This window comes from Carlito syrichta, unplaced genomic scaffold (assembly GCF_000164805.1).
Source record: "Carlito syrichta isolate Samal-C Ts95f unplaced genomic scaffold, Tarsius_syrichta-2.0.1 Scaffold316420, whole genome shotgun sequence".
NCBI classification, from domain to species: Eukaryota; Metazoa; Chordata; class Mammalia; order Primates; family Tarsiidae; genus Carlito; species Carlito syrichta.
The window spans coordinates 768,925-789,172 of NW_007260516.1; the positions used below are offsets into that span (position 1 = coordinate 768,925).

At 42.5% G+C, this 20,248-nt stretch overlaps 1 protein-coding gene across 1 annotated transcript in view; it reads left to right on the top strand.

Moving 5' to 3' along the window:
• Positions 1-20,248, top strand: part of OSTF1 (osteoclast stimulating factor 1) — a 57,627-nt gene that overhangs the window by 5,753 nt on the left and 31,626 nt on the right. The window contains exon 2 of the mRNA XM_008074371.1: positions 14,068-14,114. Within this exon, the coding sequence (XP_008072562.1) occupies positions 14,068-14,114 (47 nt within the window). The remainder of the gene's footprint in view (positions 1-14,067; positions 14,115-20,248) is intronic.

A 20,248-nucleotide genomic window follows, 5' to 3' on the forward strand; every position in this document is an offset into this window, starting at 1 on the left:
TTTTTTTTTTTTTTTATAGTCAGGGAATCTCTGTTGCCCAGGCTGGAGTGCAGTGGCATGCTCATGGCTACCACAGCCTCAACCTACTGGGCTCAGGTGATCCTTCTGCCTCAGCGTGTACCACCATGCCTGGCTAATTTTTCTTGATTTATTGTAGAGAGGAGGGCTCACCAAATTGCTCAGGCTGGTCTCGAAACCCTGGGCTCAGGAAGTCCTCTCGCCTTGGCTTCCCAAAGTGCTGGGCTTACAGGCGTGAACACCACTCCTGGCCCATAGCTAACATTTATGAGCACATACAACACATCAGGAATGCCTGAAACTGCACTCAATATTTCATGTATATCAACTTGTTTAGTGTAATTGTAGTCCCTGGGTGCTGGCATTAAAAGCTCAGATCTCTCCAGGCGGTGTTCAGCGTACTCAGAACACCGGCTTTAGAACCAGATGCCCTGAGTTTAAGCCTCTTTGTTGCCCATTTCCTACCCAGGTGGATCTGTCCTGGTCTCTTTGTTGCCACTCCCTACCCAGGTGAATCTGTACCCTCTCTAACCTCAATTTCCCCAGCTGTAAAATAGGATGAATAAAGTATTTATGTCACAAGATTGTTTTGAAGATTAAGTTAGTGTTTTGCATGGTGTCTGGCCCCATAATAAATGGCCTGTAACTGTGAGCTTAGGAGGGTAATTTAGTTTTGGATTAAAGAGGTTAGTGTCAAAGAAATTTCTCTGGGTGCGATCGCTCACACCTGTAATCCCAGCACTTTGGGAGGCAGAGGTGAGAGGATTGTCTGAGTCCAGGGGTTCGAGATCAGCCTGGGCAACCTAGCGAGACCTTGTCTCTACAATAAAAAATTAGTCAGGCATGGTGACACTTGCCTGTGGTTCCAGCTACTTGGAAGGCTGAGGCAGGTAGAGCCTGCGGTGGCTGTGAGCATGCCACTGCACTCCAGCTTGTCAACAGAGTAAGACTCCAACTCAAAAAAAAAAACAAAACAAAAAAAGAATTTTCTGTCTTCAATTATATATATGGAATAATTTACCCAACCCATTGTATGGGAGGAGGCCATGACCCGGATGGGTTTTGGGGTCAATGAGAGTTGGATTTGGAGCTATAGTTCTTCATGCTGTGGCATCATGCTTCTTTTGTTTGACTTGTTATGTACAGGAAAAGGGGACCTCAGGATAGGGGTTAGCAAACATTATCTGCAAAAGACCAGATAGTAAATATTTGGGGCTGTGTGGGCCACTTATGGTCTCTGTTGAAACTTCTCAACTCTCCCATTGTTTAATGTGAGACCAGCCACAGACAATAAGCAAATGAATGACTGTGTTCCAATAAAATTTCATTCACAGACATGACAGTTTGAATTTCAAATCATCTTCATGTGTCATGAAACATTATTTTTCTTTTTATTTTTCTCCCATCTGTTTAAAAATGTAAAACCACCTGTAATCCCAGCACTTTAGAAGGCTGTGGCAGGAGGATCCCAGGGGTTTGAGACCAGCCTGGGCAACATAGCAAGACTTCATCTCTACAAAAAACCAAAAAGTTGGCCGGATGTGGTGGCATGTGCCTATAGTCTCAGCTACTAGGGAGGCTGAGGTGGGAGGATTTTTGAGCTCAGGATGTCAAGACTGTGGTGAGCCATGAACATGCCACTATATACCAGCCTGGGATAGAGTAAGACCCCAACTCAAAACAAAACAAAAACATAAAACCATTCTTATCTCAGAAGTCATACAAAAACAGGCATTGCCATCGTGGGTCAGTCCTTGGACTGATTTTGCCTTTTGCAGAAGGTGGCATGACCAGGGTGGCCTTTTTTTTTTTGACTTCCCAAGAACTGAAATAAAGAGTTTTCTTTCATTGTTTCGGGGTGGGAGGGCTCTCCTTAAACTGTCTTTGAAAGCCGTTTGTCCTGGAATAAAAGGTTTTTAGGAACTGTTGCTCCCTTTCTGATTTTTACCCAGTCAGGACATAGTTGACAAAGAGCTTGTCATTTGATATTTTAAACCCGGCTCTTTGGGATTTTTATGTGATACAGTGGAGTAAAAATAAAATTAACTGATAGGTATGATCCCTCAAAATATAAAATAACCAAGTTTGCTAAAAGGCACTGAAAAATAAAGGAAAAAATGGATTAGAAAGGCACACTGTTAATAAACAGAACCCTCTTGTCAGAAAACACACTGGCTACTGTTTTTAAGAGTTGGCCATTCCTGCAGCTGAAATCAAGACACGTTTTAAATTCTTTAAGTGTTTTTGGGGGGATTGGATAGGGGGAGTGGCAGGGAAGAGGGGAAATGAAAGCCATGTTCATAGACTTTTCTTTTAGCTGTATTCTTTAAAGGTGTATGTGCAAATAGAATCAAATTTGATTTAATTAGTCGAAGAATATAAAGGTGAGAGAAGAATCATATTCATTGCATCAGAAACTCTTGAGTATTGCTATGCTCACAATATGATTTTCTTTCCAACGATTGTAGCCTTTTTATTTTGAAGAGTAGTGGGTTTTGTGAAATGACACCAATAGAGATCTGGGCCAAGAAGCCTGTTCTGAGCTAATCACCTCCTTTATGGATGTTGGAATCCACCAGGCCCAGGGGAGCCCCAGTCAACCCGACAGAGCACAGCTGTTTTCTATCACCCCAGAAATCAAAAAAACGATGGCCTTGGCTCTTGGATACCATCACATGGACTCCTGTTTTGTTTTTGAGCAGAAAACATCCTGTTCCATCATGTATATTTTAATTGAATAATTTAAATATGCCTAGTAGAATTAACATTATACTTTTACTTACCCTGAGGATAGCAGTGACATGTTTTTTTAAAATACCCACAGGATATAAATTAGAAGATTATTACTTCCTAGATGCTTTTAGACAAATGTAAGAAAAATATGTATGTAGTAAATTCTTATTTTCCATGATTCTTGATCTAATAATTCTCCACCTCTTCTTTCTTTTTGAGATCGCTAAGATTGGTTGCAATTATCAGGTTTTGAGGGAGATGGGAAAATACTGTTTTTTATACATGCATGAACTTCTGAAATTCACAAAGTAGGCAAATATTACTTATATAGAGTAACAAACTTACTCTTTTTAGGGTCCTATAGCAAATCCATAATTTAATTAGACAGTCTAGTAGAGCAGTGACTTCCAAACTTGTTAGACCTTGATTTTCAATGAGACATGTATTTTTCTTAATGATCCAGTACATGAAAATGTATATACACGCAGGACCATAGGCGTACACAGAAGTTCACCTTAGCCTTAAATTTCTTCCAAAATCTGCCATTCAGTTTTGGCTGACTGGTCAAAGAGTAGAATAGCTAATTCAGTGCTATTTGTGGCACACTAAGACTTCTACTTGAGCAAGGACTATAGATTGCAGGGTAATCATTATGTTGTGGTCCTAGTAATGCTCGACTGTACCCCTTGATACCAGTAAACCAAAGGGGCAGGGAACTAATAGAAAGAAGTTTATTTCTGAGTTCGAATCCAGGGAACAGAGCCAGACTCAAGGTCTTTCAAAATGGTTCTACTCTCCCTCCAGGCTTTTACAGTTCACTTTTATAGTCCAGATTTGTTAGTAACTATTGTTAGTACCTATACATTAGCCACGTGACCAGCAGACCATTGTATAGAACTCGAGTTTCAGCCCCACTTATTGACATAAAAGTGACATTTTTGGGACTATATTTCCTGGTGCCAGGTATCAGAGATATCTCATAGCTTTTATCAGTAGGGCCAGCAGAAGCTTTTTAATCAAGCTTGCTGTAGAGTAAGGGGCCTAAGGCTTCGTGTATTACACAAAAGTTATACAAATCACAAAGCTTATGATTACGTTGATACAAACGTTATATAATTCACAAGGCTTATGATTACATTAATATTATCTTATTCAAACCTGTAACCACTCAGAAAAGGGAGTAAAAGGATATTTACATCTTTCAGTTGATGGGGCACAGGCTACAGGGAAATCAAGGATCCCCTGAAGCTACTTACCGGCAGTGCATAGGAGATGAGGGGAAACACACTTTTTATTAGCGCTCAGGAATATTGTTCAGGAATATACAGGGGCGCTTGCAACCTTGTCATACCCTTCTCTAGGGACTGTGACAATATGGACAGACATTAAAGGGCCTTTGTATCATTTATGCCTGATCGTTGTAGCACCACTAGTAATGCAGATAATCATGCCATATGCAATTATTGTTACCTTAATATTCACTTTGAAAAACAGGTAAAGGACAAAATTATGAACCTTGCAGCAACTCGGATGGACTTAGAGTCCATAATACTCAGTGATCTATCACAGAAACAAAGAACTGAGTACCACATGTTCTCACTCATAAGTAGACCCTGAACAATTATCATAATACTATAAGAAAGGGATTGGCAGTAGTGGGAAAATACAGGGGATGGGGAGTGAACACTTTATCCATAAGGGTACCTGACCTCAAACCAGGTGAAGTGGGGACCAGCGTGAGGCCCAAACTTTACCTGTACAACAACCATTTGTATACCCTGAATTGTACCCCGTATCTTTAAAATAAAAATTAAAAAGAAAAAAAAAACAGATAAGTACTCTGAATGTAATTTTTTTGGAATGTGTGCCTCATACATTGTGCTGTATATATTGAAATTCCGTTGAAAATATAATGCATATTGGAAAAATAAACGTATTGATTGTGAGACTGTGAATTGTAAGTACAAAAATTATTAAAGAGTAAAAACTATAGGTCTAGATTGGTAATTAATGTTATGAGAGTGTGATTACTAATAATCTTGGTGAAGCTACTGTATTTTTTGTGGGACTACCTTCAGTGAAATTGCATCACCATCATTAAGAAAATCTTCGCCTGGGACAGTGACTCATGCCTATAATCCCAGCACTTTGGGAGGCAGAGGCAAGAGGATTGCCTAAACTCATGAGTTGAGGCCAACCTGAGCAGCATGGCGAGACCTCGTCTCTACAATAAATTTAAAAAAAATTAGCTGGACTTGGTGGCACGTGCCTGTAATTCCAACTACTTGGAAGGCTGAGGCGTAAGGATCACCTGAGCCCAGCAGTTCAAGGCTGTGGTGGCCATGAACAGCATGCCACTGCACTACTCCAGCCTGGGTGACAGAGTGAGACTCTGACTCAAAAAAGGAAAAAAAAATCTTCAAGCTCAAAAGATGGAGAGGAGATAAGTCTTGACCTCAGTCAGTTGCTATTAAGGAGGAAGGATAGTTTACTTATGTGCTGGCCCTATCACTGCAGTCAGTAGCTACACTAGCAGAGCTACTGCGGAAATGTCTTGCATTTCCACAGACCTCATTTTAGAGAGAGCATCTGGTTTTATAAAAGTCCCATTAGGCTGCAGTTACTAGTGCCAAGAGATTATGGTTCCTACCCTTTCATACAAAACTTTAATAATGAGTCTACTGGAATTATTTATTTATTATTATTTTTGAGTTGGGGTCTCACTCTGTCATCCAGGCTGGAGTGCAGTGGCACAGTCACAGCTCACCACAGCTTCGACCTCCTGGGCTCAGGCAGTCCTTCTGCCTCAGCCTTCCAGGTGGCTGGGACTACAGGCCACCACCACGCCCAGCTCATTTATTAAATTTTTTACAGAGATGAGGTTTTGCTATGTTGCCTAGGCTGATTTCAAACTCCAGGGCTCCAGCAGTCCTTCTGCCTCTGCCTCCCAAAGTGTTGGGGTTACAGGTGTGAACTACCATACCTGGCCTAAGTTGGAATTTTAATAAGATTGTAATCATAACTAATTTTTTGTATAAACTTTCATATTTATTTATTTATTAATATAATTTATTTAAAAGTAAGAGAGAGAGGAGATTCACCTCCCCAAGGTAGGGGAGGCACCAAAGCCAGGAAGCATGGCGACAGCCATATCTCAAAGAGCACATGGCCACACCACAGTCAAGCAAGGCAGTGGCTTCATATTTATTTTTGTATCCCAGTATTTCATTCTGTGAAGGCCACAGTTGGTTTTGGCAAATATTGATTTTAACACTTTAATACTATTGGCCGGGCTCAGTGGCTCAGCCTGTAATCCCAGTACTTTGGGAGGCCGAGGCAAGTGGTTTGCCTGAGCCCACGGGTTTGAGACCAGCCTGGGCAACATGGTGAGACCTCGTCTCTTCAATAAATCATAAAATTAGCTGGGCGTGGTAGCGCACACCTGTAGTTCTGGCTACTTGGAAGACTGAGGCGGAAGGGTCGCCGGAGCCCAGCATGTCAACACTGGGGTGACCGTGAACATGCCACACTGCACTCCAGCCTGGACGATGGAGTGAGAAACTCCAACTCAAAAAAAAAAAAAAAAACCAAAAACTTACCTATTTGGCGTTAGGCCAAAAATGTCCACTTATTAAGATTCTTAAATAATATTTATCCACCTACCTGTCCATTTCCAATGAAGCAAAAATTTCACAAAGCCTTAAGTACTTCTGTTATATTCAGTGTACTCTGTTCTTTTCTGTCACATTTAATTTTTTTTTTTTTTTTTTTGAGTAGGAGTCTCACTCACTCAGGCTTGAGTGCAGTGGCATACTCATGGCCACCACAGCCTCGACCTCTGAGCTCAGGCGATCCTTCTGCCTCAGCCTTCCAAGCAGCTAGAACTACAGGTGTGTGCTACCATACCTGGCTAATTTTCTTTTTTTAATGTAGAGACGCGGTCTCACCATGTTGCCCAGGCTGATTTTGAATCTGTGGGCTCAGGCAATCCTCTTGCCTCGGTCTCCCAAAGTGCTAGGATTACAGATTTGAGCCACTGCACCCGGCCTTCATTTAATTTTTAAAAAAACAATTTAATTAGTTTCTCAGTCTACTAGTAGTTCATGACCTGAAGTTTAAAAATGTTGAGACTCACTGTATTCTGAAGTAGTGAGACAGTTGGTGCGGGGCTATTTTTATGTGGAGTATTTCAGCTCTACAAAAGATGCTGGAGAGGGTTTTCTAGTTATGTTCCTTTCCATATAATGTAATTAGAACCTCAAAGGCTTGTTAAGATTTGTGAAAGATGAATTCATGCTACTGCCGAACAGTTTTCCATAGTGACTATACTAGTTTACATTCCCACTGGCAGGTTTTGAAAACCCCAGTTGTCCTATATTTTTGTTAACACTTAGCATTGTCAGTATTTTTTTAAATCAATAGTCTATTTTTTAAAGCAGTTTTAGGTTCACAGTCAAATTGAGTGAAAGATACAGACATTCCCATCTCCTCCCTCCCTCCTTATATGTGTAGACCACCCCTCCATCCCCATTATCGATATCCTCCACCGGAATGGTACTTTTGTTAGAATTGACCACGAGTACACTCACGGCCACCCCAGCATCGACCTGCTGGGTTCTGGCAATCCTTCCGCCTCAGCCTTCCAAGTAGCTGGAACTACAGACACTTGCTACCATGCCCAGTTTATTTTTGATTTTTTTGTAGAGACGAGGTCTCGCCAAGTTGCCCAGGCTGGTCTCGAAACCACGGGCTCGGGCAATCCACTTGCCTCGGCCTCCCAAAGTGCTGGGTTTACAGACTGAGCCACCAAGCCTGGCCTTTTCTTTTTTTGAGTTGGAGTCTCACTCAGTCACCCAGGCTGGAGTGCAGTGACACGCTCATGGCCACTACAGCCTCGATGATACTTCTGCGTCAGCCTTCCTGTAGCCAGGACAGAACTACAGGCATGCGCTGCCACGCCCAGCTAATTTTCTGATTTATTGTAGAAATGAGGTTTTATGAAATTGCCCAGGCTGTTCTCGAACTCGTGGACTCACAATCCTCTTACCTCAACCTCCCAAAGTGCTGGGATTATAGGCTTGAGCCACTGTGCCTTGATTTTCTTCCTGTGAATTTGGATAGGTGTGTAATGACATGTGTCCACTATTAGAATATCATAGAGTAGTTTCACTGCCCTAAACATCCTCTATGCTCTGTCTGTTCATTCCTTCCTCCCCTGGGCCCTTGGCCCCTGACAACACACTCACTGACCTTTTTACTGTCTCCTTAGATTTGCCTTTTCCAGAATGTTGTACAGTTGTAATCATACACTATGTAGCCTTTTCAGATGGACTTCTTTCACTTAGTAATATGCACTTAAGGTTTCTGCGTGCCTTTTTATGGCTTGATGGCTCATTTATTTTTAGTACTAAATAATATTCTGTTGTCTGAATATACCACAGTTTATTTATCCCATTGTCAGTATTTTTCATTTTAGCAATCAATATTGGGTTTGTAGTCATTGTTATACCATTTTAAATGAAGCCCATCTAATTTTCAGCATTCTTAAGGAGAATGTAGATGAAATAGAAGGTAAATGAAATAGACCATCTATTACAGATAACTAAGGTCTGGTATTTGGAATAGTTATTCCTCTTGCTGTTTATTGTACATCTGTCCCTTTTAATGCTGCCTGAGTGGCTTTTTCTAGAAGCTTCTCCTCTACTTCTTCACCAACAGAGAATAAAATAGGTTAGAATTCCATGTTCAGATCTGTGGGCCCCAAATCCTTCTAAGTGCTGTTTCGCTGTTTCAGTGCTTCAGAGGTACAACTGATTCTGTTTGCATAGCTCAGAAGCAGAATTTTTTCTTCCCTTTTTCTGTAAAAGACGTTGTTCAGAGTCCCTCCCTCTACTTTAGCTGTGACTCACTCGCCAAGGACAAGGATTCATTTATTGAAGTCTGGGGTCTGCCCAACCCCAGAGGAAAATACAGGGTTTGGTTAGTGAATAGAAGGTTCACCCTTCTCTTTAGGGGCAGGGTGGGGTTGGAGAGCTGACAAGGTGAGGAGTCCATGAAGTCAGAGCCAGCAGATGCCTGCTGTGATGGGAATTTGCTTATCTTGCTGCTCTAAGGAGACCAGCCCTGTTCATAATGCTGACCACATAGTGGTTCATGGGAGATTCCCCTAAAGCAGACAAAAGATTCTCTTAAGTCTGCCTGAATCTGGGTGAATTCCAGAGTGATTTCAGGTCATGCTTTCTCTGATTGTTACAAGTAATTAGACTTTGATAAGAAAATGATCAAATTTGAGGGAGATTGAAGAAGGTATCAAATTTAACCTCTTTGCATATACAAGAACGTGTAGATTTGAAATTGATCAGTGCTTGCCCTTGATCTATTAATATATTTACTGTTTTTTTTTAAAAGAATGTTTGCAAAGAAGATGTAGAAGCACAGAGTATCCTGATTTCCTCCTCTCAATACTCTATAAACTTATAGACCTACAGAACATTGCTCAAAGTTGAATTAAGTATAATGTAAACATGATTGGTGGATCAAGTATTATTGATTATTGTTCTTTTGAGAGACTTCAGGGTCGTTAAACTGTAATCATGAAAGTTACCTGTGCTTTTTTATGCTTTTAAAAAATATTCTAGGGCTATTTCTATTGCCTTCTTTCATTTCTACAGTTTGAAAATGGAATAAATTAAGGCCCAGAACTTTTATAATGTAGGGATTAAAAGGGATCCACAAAAGGCTAATGTCTCAACCCTAAGTAGTACAAAGGATTGTGTATGTGAAAGGGTTTTCTTTTCTTCAGTTGGAGTCTCACTTTGTCGCCCAGGCTGGAGTGATGCAGTCACCTCAGCCTCAACCTACTGGGCTTGGGTAATCCTTCTGCCTCAGCCCTCCAGGTAGCTGTAACTACAGGCGTGTGGTACCATGTCCGGTTAATTTTTTGATTTATTGTAGAGACGAGGTCTCACCAAGTTGCCCTGGCTGGTCTTGAACCCTTAGGCTCAGGCAGTCCTCTTGCCTTGGCCTCCCAAAGTGCAGGATCACAGGTGTGAACCACCATGCCTACCCGGCCTGAAAGTGTTTTTCACAACAGAGAGAATGCTCTTTAGCATAACAGCCTGGGGAGTTGCCTGCTGTTCAGTGTTTCGTATAAATCAAAATGCAAGTAAATCTCTCATTTCCTTTCAGTGTGAACATTTTAAGTAAGACAGTCACAGAAGATACTATTATAAAAATCAATGATTTACTTACACGCCATGTATTTGTTTTCAGGTTCTTTAATTTTTGTTGAATTTAACCCAAGCCTGTTTAGTTGGCTTTGGATCTTGTTTCCAAAATTAGCCATAACATATCTCATTGCAGCCCTCTCTCAAAGGAACAAGAAAGTTCTATCATAATTGATTTTGGTCACAAGTGGACTGCTTCCTTGTGTAACTTCTCTTTGGAAAGTTCGGAGTAATCAAGGTAACTAATCTCCCCTCTCAGAGAGACGATCAAGTCAGCAGAAAATACTGTATTTCTCCCGGCAGCTCCTCCTTCCGCTTGGTATTTTCTTTCTCCAGTCTGTGTGGGTGTGGGTAAAAAGCAAGCTCCAAACACAAAAAAATTTTCCCTTTTGTGTGTGCCTGTTAATCTCCCTCTAGTAGAGCAGGAGACATGTGGCACTGGAAGTCTGACGGTAAAACTAGTGTTTTCTTGTAGACACACTAAGTAACGGGGGATCTGAGCTGTTCTTCTCTGTTAAGATGTTAATGATTCCTCTCCCCACCCCAAATCACACTCTATAGTTTTCATTATATGATTATAACAGTAATATGTGCTCAGTGCAATGAGTGTAAACAGTAAATGTATAGCAGAATGTGATGGGCCCCCGTGTGTGCTTTCATTCAAGAGTGAGTGTGTGTGTGTGTGTGTGTGTGTGTGTGTGTGTGTGTGTGTGTGTGTGCATGCGTTGTTAACATAAACAGGATAGTACTTGACTTACTGCTCTATTATCTTTCTTGGTAGACTCATTTCCACGTCAGTGTCTGTGGCTCTGTCTGTAGCATTCTTTTTTTATTAAGTAAAAATTACATTTATTTATTTATTTTTAGTTGGAGTCTCAATCTGTCACCCAGGCTGGAGTGCAGTGACACACTCCTGGCCACCGCACCCTCGACTGCTGGGCCCAGGCAATCCTTCTGCCTCAGCCTTCCAAGTAGCTGGAACCACAGGTGTGCGCCACCATGCCCGGCTAATTTTTTAGGTTGCCCAGGCTGGTCTCGAACCCTTCTTCTTGCCTCCTTCTCCCAAAATGCTGGGATTATAGGTGTGAGCCCGCACCCGGCTCTATTCATTTCTTTATTCATCCATTCTTCATTTATTCAGCAAATTATTATTCAGTGCTTCCTATGTACCAGGCACTTATATATCTCATTCATAGAACAACAAAAAAAACCCTGTCTTCTTAATGCTTATAGTCTATCAGCAAAAGGCTTTTGAATGCTCATATTCTATAAATGTCTGCGAATATATAAGTTGTGTGTGATTATTTTATGCTGTAATGGTATAAAATATGTTGAAACAGTAATGGAAAAAAATAAGATGAAATGTAAATAATGTCTTAAGTAGTCCTGCATCCCACCTTGGAGGCCACTGCTCTAAATGATGTGCTTGTTCTAGATGGTTCTGTAAAGCTTCCTCTGGCACTGAAACCAAACTATCACCTTTTAAATAGATAGTCCTTCTGTTTTTATGTTTCTTCTAAGTCTGTCATAAAAACATATGACAGATTTTTTGGCTGTCTGTAGACTTTTTCCTATATTGTTGAGCTTGTTTGTTCTTTTACATATAGTCAGGCTTGTGTATCCATGAGTTCAAGCAACTGTGGATCAGAACTATTCAGGAAAAAAAAACAATTAAAAATAATAATACAACAATAAAAACAACACAAATAAATACAGTATACAACTATTTATATCAGATTTACATTGTATTAGGTATTATAAGTAACCTAGAGATGATTTCAAGTATATAGGAGGATGTGTGTATGTGCAAATACTACCCCATTTTATATAAAGGGACTTGGGTATCTACGGATTTTGGTATCTAGAGAGGTCCTAAAACCTATCCCCCTCGGATACTGAGGGATGACCATACTCATTTAGCAGACATTTATTAGGTTTATACTATGTGCCAGTTAGTGCTGGGAAATTGAACAAGTTAGATGAGACAGGCCAGCAAATCAGTGATTATAATCAGAATATTATGAAAATGTAGCATATGGGCCAGGCGCGGTGGCTCACGCCTATAATCCCAGCACTTTAGGAGGCTGAGGTGAGAGGATTGCCTGAGTTTGCGGGTTCGAGACCAGCCTGGGCAACTTGGTGAGACCTCATCTATACAATAAATCAAAAAATTAGCCGGGCGTGGTGGCTCGTACCTGTAGTTCCAGCTACTTGGAAGGCTGAGGTGGAAGGACCATCTGAACCCAGCAGGTCAAGGCTGCAGTGGCCGGGAGCCTGGGTGACAGAGTAAGACTCCAACTCAAAAAAAAAAAAGAAAGAAAGAAAATGTAGAGTATAAAGAGAGAAAATATTTGATAGAATGGAGGACAATTCTCATGAATGTGACCTTACTGCTTGGTTGTTACACCTTCTTCTCTGTTTTGGAACTTAAGAGAGTTACAGATTTCTCCAACAAGTCCTTTTTTACTCCCTCCATGGTATTTGCTTTTCTTCTAGAAAATATTTTTAAAAAATTTTTTTTTGAGTCAGTGTCTTACTCTGTCTCCCAGGCTGGAATACAGTGGCACGCTCACGGCCACTGCAGCCTCAACCTGCTGGACTCAGGAGATCCTTCTGCCTCAGCCTTCCAAATAGCTGGAACTACAGGTGTGTGCCACCACACCCAGCTAATTTTTCTTGATTTATTATAGAAATGAGGTCTTGCCAAGTTACCCAGGCTGGTCTTGAACTCCTGGGCTCGGGTAGTCCTCTCACCTCGGCCTCTCAAAGTGCTGGGATTATAGGCATGAGCCACTGTGCCCAGCCAAAAATATAAAGTTCTAACGCATTGATTTAAGAATATTAAACCTGTATGGATTGTCACATTAAGTATTTTTTTAAGATTCTTACCTTTATATTTTTAAACTTAGATCTTGCATAGGACAGAACCTAAGTACAAATAATGGTATAACTTCTGTTGTTAGCAAGAAGCAAAGTCATCTCCCAAAGATATGTGTTCATTCTTGTATTAACAATAATTTTTAAAATTATTATTTTTTGAGTCAGAGTCTTACTCTGTTACCCAGGCTGGAGTGCAGTGGCATGATCCAGCTCATTGTAGCCTTGACCTCCAGGGCTCAGGTCATCCTCCTGCCTCAGCCTCCCAAGTAGCTGGGACTACAGGTGTGTGTCACCATGCCTGACTTTTTGGCGGGGGAGCGGGCAGGGATGATATGTTGCTTTGTTGACTAGGCTGGTCTTGAACTCCTGAACTCAAACAGTTCTCTCATCTTGGCCTCCCAAAGTGCTGAGATTATAGGCGAGAACCATTGCACCTAGCCTACTTTTTAATTAAAAAAAAATTTTTTTTTTAATAGAGACAGGGTCTGTCTCACTATGTTGTCCAGGCTGGTCTTGAGCTTCTAGATTCAAGTGATTCTCCCACCTCTGCCTCGTGAGTAACTGGGAGTAGCTAGTAACTTAATATTTAAAAACTGTCTCCTATGTGGAAAGGGCACTTACTTCTAGAATAACTTCCTCACATGGACTTTTTTTGTATTGAGAAACTTTATTCGGTGTTTTTATAACAACAGCAACTGCTACTGCTGCTGCTACTTGTATAATTATATATGTATTCACATTAATATATATAAAATAATACATATTTTTAAATTTAATTGTTTAATTGAAAAATAATGATTGTACATATTCATGGGGTATATAGTGATATTTTGATTCATACGATGTATAGTGATCAGATCAAGACAATTAGCATAGCCATCTCAAACCTTTATCATTTTCTTTTGTTGGGAAATTCATTATTTTCCTCTTAGCTCTTTGAGACTATATAATACATTATTGTTAACTACAGTCATCCAAGTGATAGAGAGCACTAGAACCTATTCCTTCTATCTGGCCGTAACTTTGTATCCTTTAACAAATGTCTCCTCATCTCCCCTTCCCCCTAGCCATCCCAGCCTTTGGGATCCTCTGTTCTACTTAATCACGTGACTTTTAATTAGGGGATTCTGAAGGATATAATAGAGAATGCCATTGAGAGCAAATTCAGAAATGAAAGAATTGATCAAATGTTTTTTTCTCCTTTTTTTAGGGCAAGTTAAAGTCTTCAGAGCTCTGTATACGTTTGAACCCAGAACTGTAAGTATTCAGCTTTTAAATTTTAAATTGATGTAGAAACCTAAGGTGATTCCATTTGAACACTGCCTCCCGCCTAAGTGGTCCACCTTATCTTTGATGGATCTCAGTAGGTAGTTCTCAGGAATGACCTTGGGTCACTTCCCGCTGTGTCAGAGGTATGCAAGCTGATCCCTCAGGTTGATCTGTATGTTCTCCAAGTCTTGTAATCATCTTTTATTGCTTCTCTCCATGTGGTGACGCCACCTGCTTTCAAACCCTGATGTTTCTAGAACCCACCAAGAATACACCTTTAAAGGTGAAGTGCAAGCAGCACCTGAACACTCCCTGAGCATCAGGGAGCACAGCATGGCTTAGAAAGTCATGAACAAGCTAGAGGGTGGTAGGAGACGAGTTCAAAGAGTAGGGGTGGAGAGGGAGGGCAGATCACGTAGGGCCTGTGGATCTCATTTGGATTTTGCACTGGGTAAGACTGGAAGGGATTGGAGGGTTTGAGTACAAGATTGAATAGAAAGTGAAGTTTTAGAAGAATCACTCTGACTGAGGTGTGGAAAGCCATCTGTGAGATCGGAGGGTTTTGATGCAGAAAGGATTAGACAGTGAAACTGGGTGTCCACCCGGTTAGGAGGCAAAGGAGAGAAACCAAGAAGGGAACCCTCTCTGATTTATCTCTCTTATATCCTGGAGACCGGAGCCATCGCTCTGTGGGCAGACAGCTTGCTGCCAGTGTCATCTGGCTTTGCCCTGGACCTGCTGTCCCCAGAGTCACAGGGAACTCAGAAGACAGCACAGAACAAATGGTGCTGAGCATTGACTCACTGCCATCAGGCCAGGACTTGCCTTCAAATCCCAAGTCTGTCATTTACTCACTGTGTGACTCTCCCTGACTGTGGCCATTGGTTCCTCCTTTGAAAGTGGGAATAATATTCATCATTCCACAGTAGAAACCTGCTATGAGCATGTGTGGGGTGGACATTGAAGGCCCACCACGAAATAGAACCAGCATGGGGTTGTGCATTTTCAGACTGTTCTTTTTTTTTGAGTCGGAGGCCCACTCTGTTGCCCAGGCTAGAGTGCAGTGGCACGTTCACAGCCACCACAGCCTCTGCATGCTGGGCTCAGGTGATCTTTCTGCCTCAGCCTTCTAAATAGTTGGAACCACAGGCGCGCACCACCATGCCCAGCTAATTTTTTGATTTATTGTAGCGATGAGATCTCACCACATTGTTCAGGCCAGTCTTGAACCCCTGGGCTCAGGAAGTCCTCTTGCCTCTCCCTCCCAGAGTGCTGGGATTATAGGCATGAGCCACTGTGCCCGGTCTGCAGTCATATTCTGAAGTACAGATGCTTCTCAACTTAAGAGTTTACATCTTGATAAACCTATCATAAGATGAAAATGTCATTAGTCAAAATGCATTTACTACCCCAATAAACCCATTGTAAAGTCAAAAATTATTAAGTTGAACAATCGTATGTCAGGGACCACTCTGGACTGGGGGTTAGGACTCCAACATCAGAGTTTTGTGAGAGACACAAAAGGCCACAACAGTAGGGAAGTGTGAGTCCCAGAAGTCGTCTTCCAGCCCTGTCACGGGGAGGGCTGTCACTCTATTCCTCTGATTGTCCTAATTGTCAGTTGTGTCCTGGTTGGATGTCCCCTAAGAAGGATAAGTGTGGGGGAGGGCAGGTGGTCGTCAGCTGCCCTCCTGGGCCACTCAGTGACTAAACGGTCTGTTACCTTCTGGACTCTAGAATGGGGTTTGTATTTACTTTGCTTTGAGACTTGGGGTGACTCCTGGCTCTTCTTCTCCCAGTCTCCTTAGTTAACACCGTCTTTTTCCTTTCCCACTGACCTCTTCCTCTCCCTTTGGTTCCTCATGACCTGCCTTTTCTCACTTCTGGCCTGCAGACTCGAGCTTCTCTGCCTCCTCTGTATACTCTGAGAGATAGATGTCCCTAAAATGTAGGGTGACGGCTAGGCTCCATGACTCAGCCTGTGATCCCAACACTTTGGGAGGCCGAGGCGAGTGGACTGCCTGAGCCTGTGGGTTCGAGACTAGCCTATGCAACTTGGTGAGACCTTGTCTCTATAATATATCAAAAAATTAGCCGGGCAGGGTAGTGCATGCTTATAGTTCTGGCTACTTAGAAGGCTGAGGCGAAAGGATCGCTGGAGCCCAGCAGGTCAACACTCACTGGGGTGCCTGTGAGTGTGCGTGCCACTGCACTCCAGCCTGTGTGACAGAATGAGACTCCAACTAAAAAGAAAAATGTGGGGTGGCTTCTACCGCCTGCTTCACTACCTGCATTTGGCTAGAGATATAGTCCTCTGTCATCCAGCCCCCAGGCCAGCCCTGCTGTGCTCTTCTCCCTCTCTTTCTTGGCCCATCTGGACTAGAGTTGACACAGTGATCTCTCAACTCTCTCTGGCCCTGTGGCATTGCCCCTTCTAAGCTCTCTACTTCTTCTGTAAAGACTTCTCTGACCACTCTGGCTCGGATGGGATGCCTCTCCCACCTCTGAACTACACTTGGTATGTCAGTCCTGCTCACTGGAACAGTATCTGGGGAAGCAGAACAGCACAGGGTCAGAGCCTGCATCAGGCTCTAGGACCTGCTCTGCCTTTTGAATAGCTGTGTGACTTTGAAGAAATCACTGAACCTCTCTGTCACAGTGTTTTCATCTGTAAATTGATAAGGTAATAATCTCATAGGGTTTTAGTGAGAATTAAGTTAGATTAATTGTGTAAAGCTGCTATTACTACTAAAGAGTAATTGTTACTATTGGTAGTGGTTGCCATATTAAGATACTTAACAAATAGTTGTGATTGGTAGTGTCTGCTCCAGGATAGAGTGTCTCAGGTATTTTAATTTTTTTTTGGTTATTATTGAATGTACAGGAGAAAATACACATTAAATTTATTAGATTTTGCAAAATAGTCTATATTTAAAAAAAATTTTTTTTTGAGTTGGAGTGTTACTCTTTCACCCAGGCTGGAGTGCAGTGGCATGCTCCCAGCCACTGCCGCCTCGACCTGCTGGGCTCAGGCGATCCTTCCGCCTCAGCCTTCCAAGTAGCTGGAATTACAGGAGTGTACCACCATGCCTGGCTAATTTTTTGATTTATTGTAGAGAAGAGGTCTCACCAAGTTGCCTGGGCTGGTCTCAAACCCATGGACTCAGGCAGTCCTCTCACCTAAGCCTCCCAAAGTGCTGGCATTATAGGCGTGAGCCACCACGCCTGACCTTATATTTTTAATAACCACAATCCAAGGATCTCAAGTAATGTATGTAATGATCACCCCAAACCTGTTGCCTCCATGCTACTCTCTACCTCCTCTCAATCCAGGTATGAAGAGATAATATCTGGCAGAGCAGGGATCCTGTAACTCCCATAGGCCTTCCTGACTGCTTAAGTGACCATGCTTTACCTGCTACTAAATTTTGAATACATTCCAGAACAAAGTTAGTCTTATATTCTTTTTCTTTTTTTTTTTCAAAAGTAATATATTTAAGATAGTCTTATAGTGAAAAATAGAAATTCTCGCCCAGCCAAGCAGCCACTACGTGCAGCTTTTCCAGCTGATTCTTTTGGTATTTACTTTCATATTTCTTTTTTCTTTTTTTTTTTGAGTTGGAGTCTCACTCTGTCACCCAGACTGGAGTACAGTGGCTGCTCCTGGCCACTGCAGCCTCCACCTGCAGGGCTCCGGCGATCCTTCCGCCTCAGCCTTCCAATTAGCTGGAACTACAGGCGCGCGCTACCATGCCTGGCTAATTTTTTTTTATTTATTGTAGAGATGAGGTCTCGCCAAGTTGCCCAGGCAGGTCTCGAACCCGTGGGTTCAGGCAATCCACTCACCTCAACCTCCCAAAGCGCGGGATTATAGGCTGAGCCACCGAGCCCGGCTTGCTTTCATATTTCTACATGCTGTGCACACATTGTCATCTCTAAATGTATCGCCTTTAGCACTTACCTACTGGTGTCCTGTTTTTTTTTTTTCTTTGAGTTGGAGTCTCACTCAGTCGCCCCTGCTGGGGTGTAGCAGCATGCTCATGGCTATCCCAGCTAGACTGCTGGCCTCAGGCGATCCTTCTGCCTCAGCCTTCCAAGTAGCTGGAACTATAGGCACGCGCTACCACGCCTGGCTAATTTTTTTCATTTATTGTAGCGATGAGGTCTTGCCAAATTGCCCAGGCTGTTCTTGAACCCATGGGCCCAGGCATTCCCCTCACCTCGGCCTCCCAAAGTGCTGGGATTACAGGCTTGAGCCACTGTGCCTGAGCCACTGTGCCTGGCCTGGTCTTTTTTTTTTTTTTTTTTTTTTCCTGAATTGGGATCTCAGTCACCCATACTAGAGTACAGTGGCTTGATCATAGCTTACTGCAACCTCTACCTCCTGGGCTCAAGCAGTCCTCCCGCCTCAGCCTCCTGAGTAGCTGGTACCACCACACCCTGCTAATTTTTTGATTTATTTGTAGAGATTAAGTCTTGCTATGTTGCCCAGGCTGATCTTGAACTCCTGAGCTCAAGCAGTCTTCCCGCCTTGGCCTCCCAAAATGGTGAGATTACAGACATGAGCCAACACATCTGGCCAGTCTTATGTTCTCTTTCTGAATGAGAATTTCAGTTGGACAATACTGGAAGCTCAGTTTGATCTTTCTCCCCAGTGACCAGTAGCCATCTTCTGTGGAGTGATATCTATATCCTAGCACATCTAAAAGTGACCTGGCCTCCTTAAAGACATTGGGACAAGGCAAAATTGAAAGGCTAGCAGGACTCTGAGGAACATTGCTGATATGTGCAGCAACCCAGGGAAGCCTGTATCCACTTTTTTGCTACTGATTCACCCTTGGAAGATGGGGACAGCAGTGTTCAACCCCCGTCTTGGTGATCCACTGAACAGGTAGAACACTAGAGAGCTTGTGGCTCCTGGTTCTCCCTGCCAACCCATTCTTATCTGTCTTGCTTAAACGGCAAGGTAATCTTGGCACCACCCAGCCCTGTTTGGTTCTTTTTTCTCCCCCAACCACTGATCCAATAAAGTGTCACACAGAGACCTGGCTGGACTGGATAGACCAGTGTAAAGGCACGCTGATGGAGAGAGAACAGGATTTTCTGTGTGCTGGAGGTGTGTTGATTTCTGAAGGGAAGCCAGCAGTACCCTGCTCTGTCATGTAAAATTTGCTGGGCTACACTAGGTTTATGGTACCATGTGCAGAGGAAGGAGCTCTAGAAAAAAGAATCCAACAGCCGAAGTAGGAGCCCAGCCCTGCAACTCACTCTGTGATTTGTAGCAAATTCTTTAACTTCTCTGAGCCTGGTTGTGAAATAGAGATTATACCCATGACCCAGCCCTGCCTAGGGGGTTGTAAGGACCAAATGAGGTCAAGTATGCTTTGTAAGGAAAAGATGCCACTGTGGGTTTTGTTTTACTGTATTACTGATTTTGTTGTTATACATTATGGCGTAGTGAGGATGGGGAGCAATAGATATTTTCCAAGGCCACCAGCTTTTAACTTGGTTATTATACTCTGGTGCTCACTATATGGTTATAGTTATGTGTGATGCTTGTGTAGAGAGAAAGCAGAGGTGGTGCTTAAAAGCTGAGACTGTAATCTGTGATAGTTCAAGTCCCCGCCCCACCATGTACTTGCTCTCTGGCCTTGGACAAGTTTTTCATCTGTAATGTGGCAATATGAATAGCACCCACTCCATAGTATTATTGATAGTTTAAAAGAGTTACTATTTGTTGACTGGGCGTGGTGGCTCACTCCTGTAATCCCAGTACTTTGGAAGATGGAGGCGAGAGGATTGCCTGAGTCCAAAGGTTCAAGACCAGCCTGGGCAACTTGACGAGACCTCGTCTCTACAAAAATCAAAAAATTAGCCGGGCATAGTGGCATGCACCTGTAGTTCCAGATACGTGGGAGGCTGAGACAGAAGGATCGCCTGAGACCAGCAGGTCAAGACTGCGGTGTGCAAAAGTATGCCACTGCACTCGAGCCTGGGTGACAGAGTGAGACTCTGACTCAAAAAGTAAAAAAGGAAAAAGAAAAATATTTGTAAGTGTCCAGACCAGTGCCTGGTACATTATAAATATTATGAAGTGTTAAATAAAAACACCCATGGAGCAA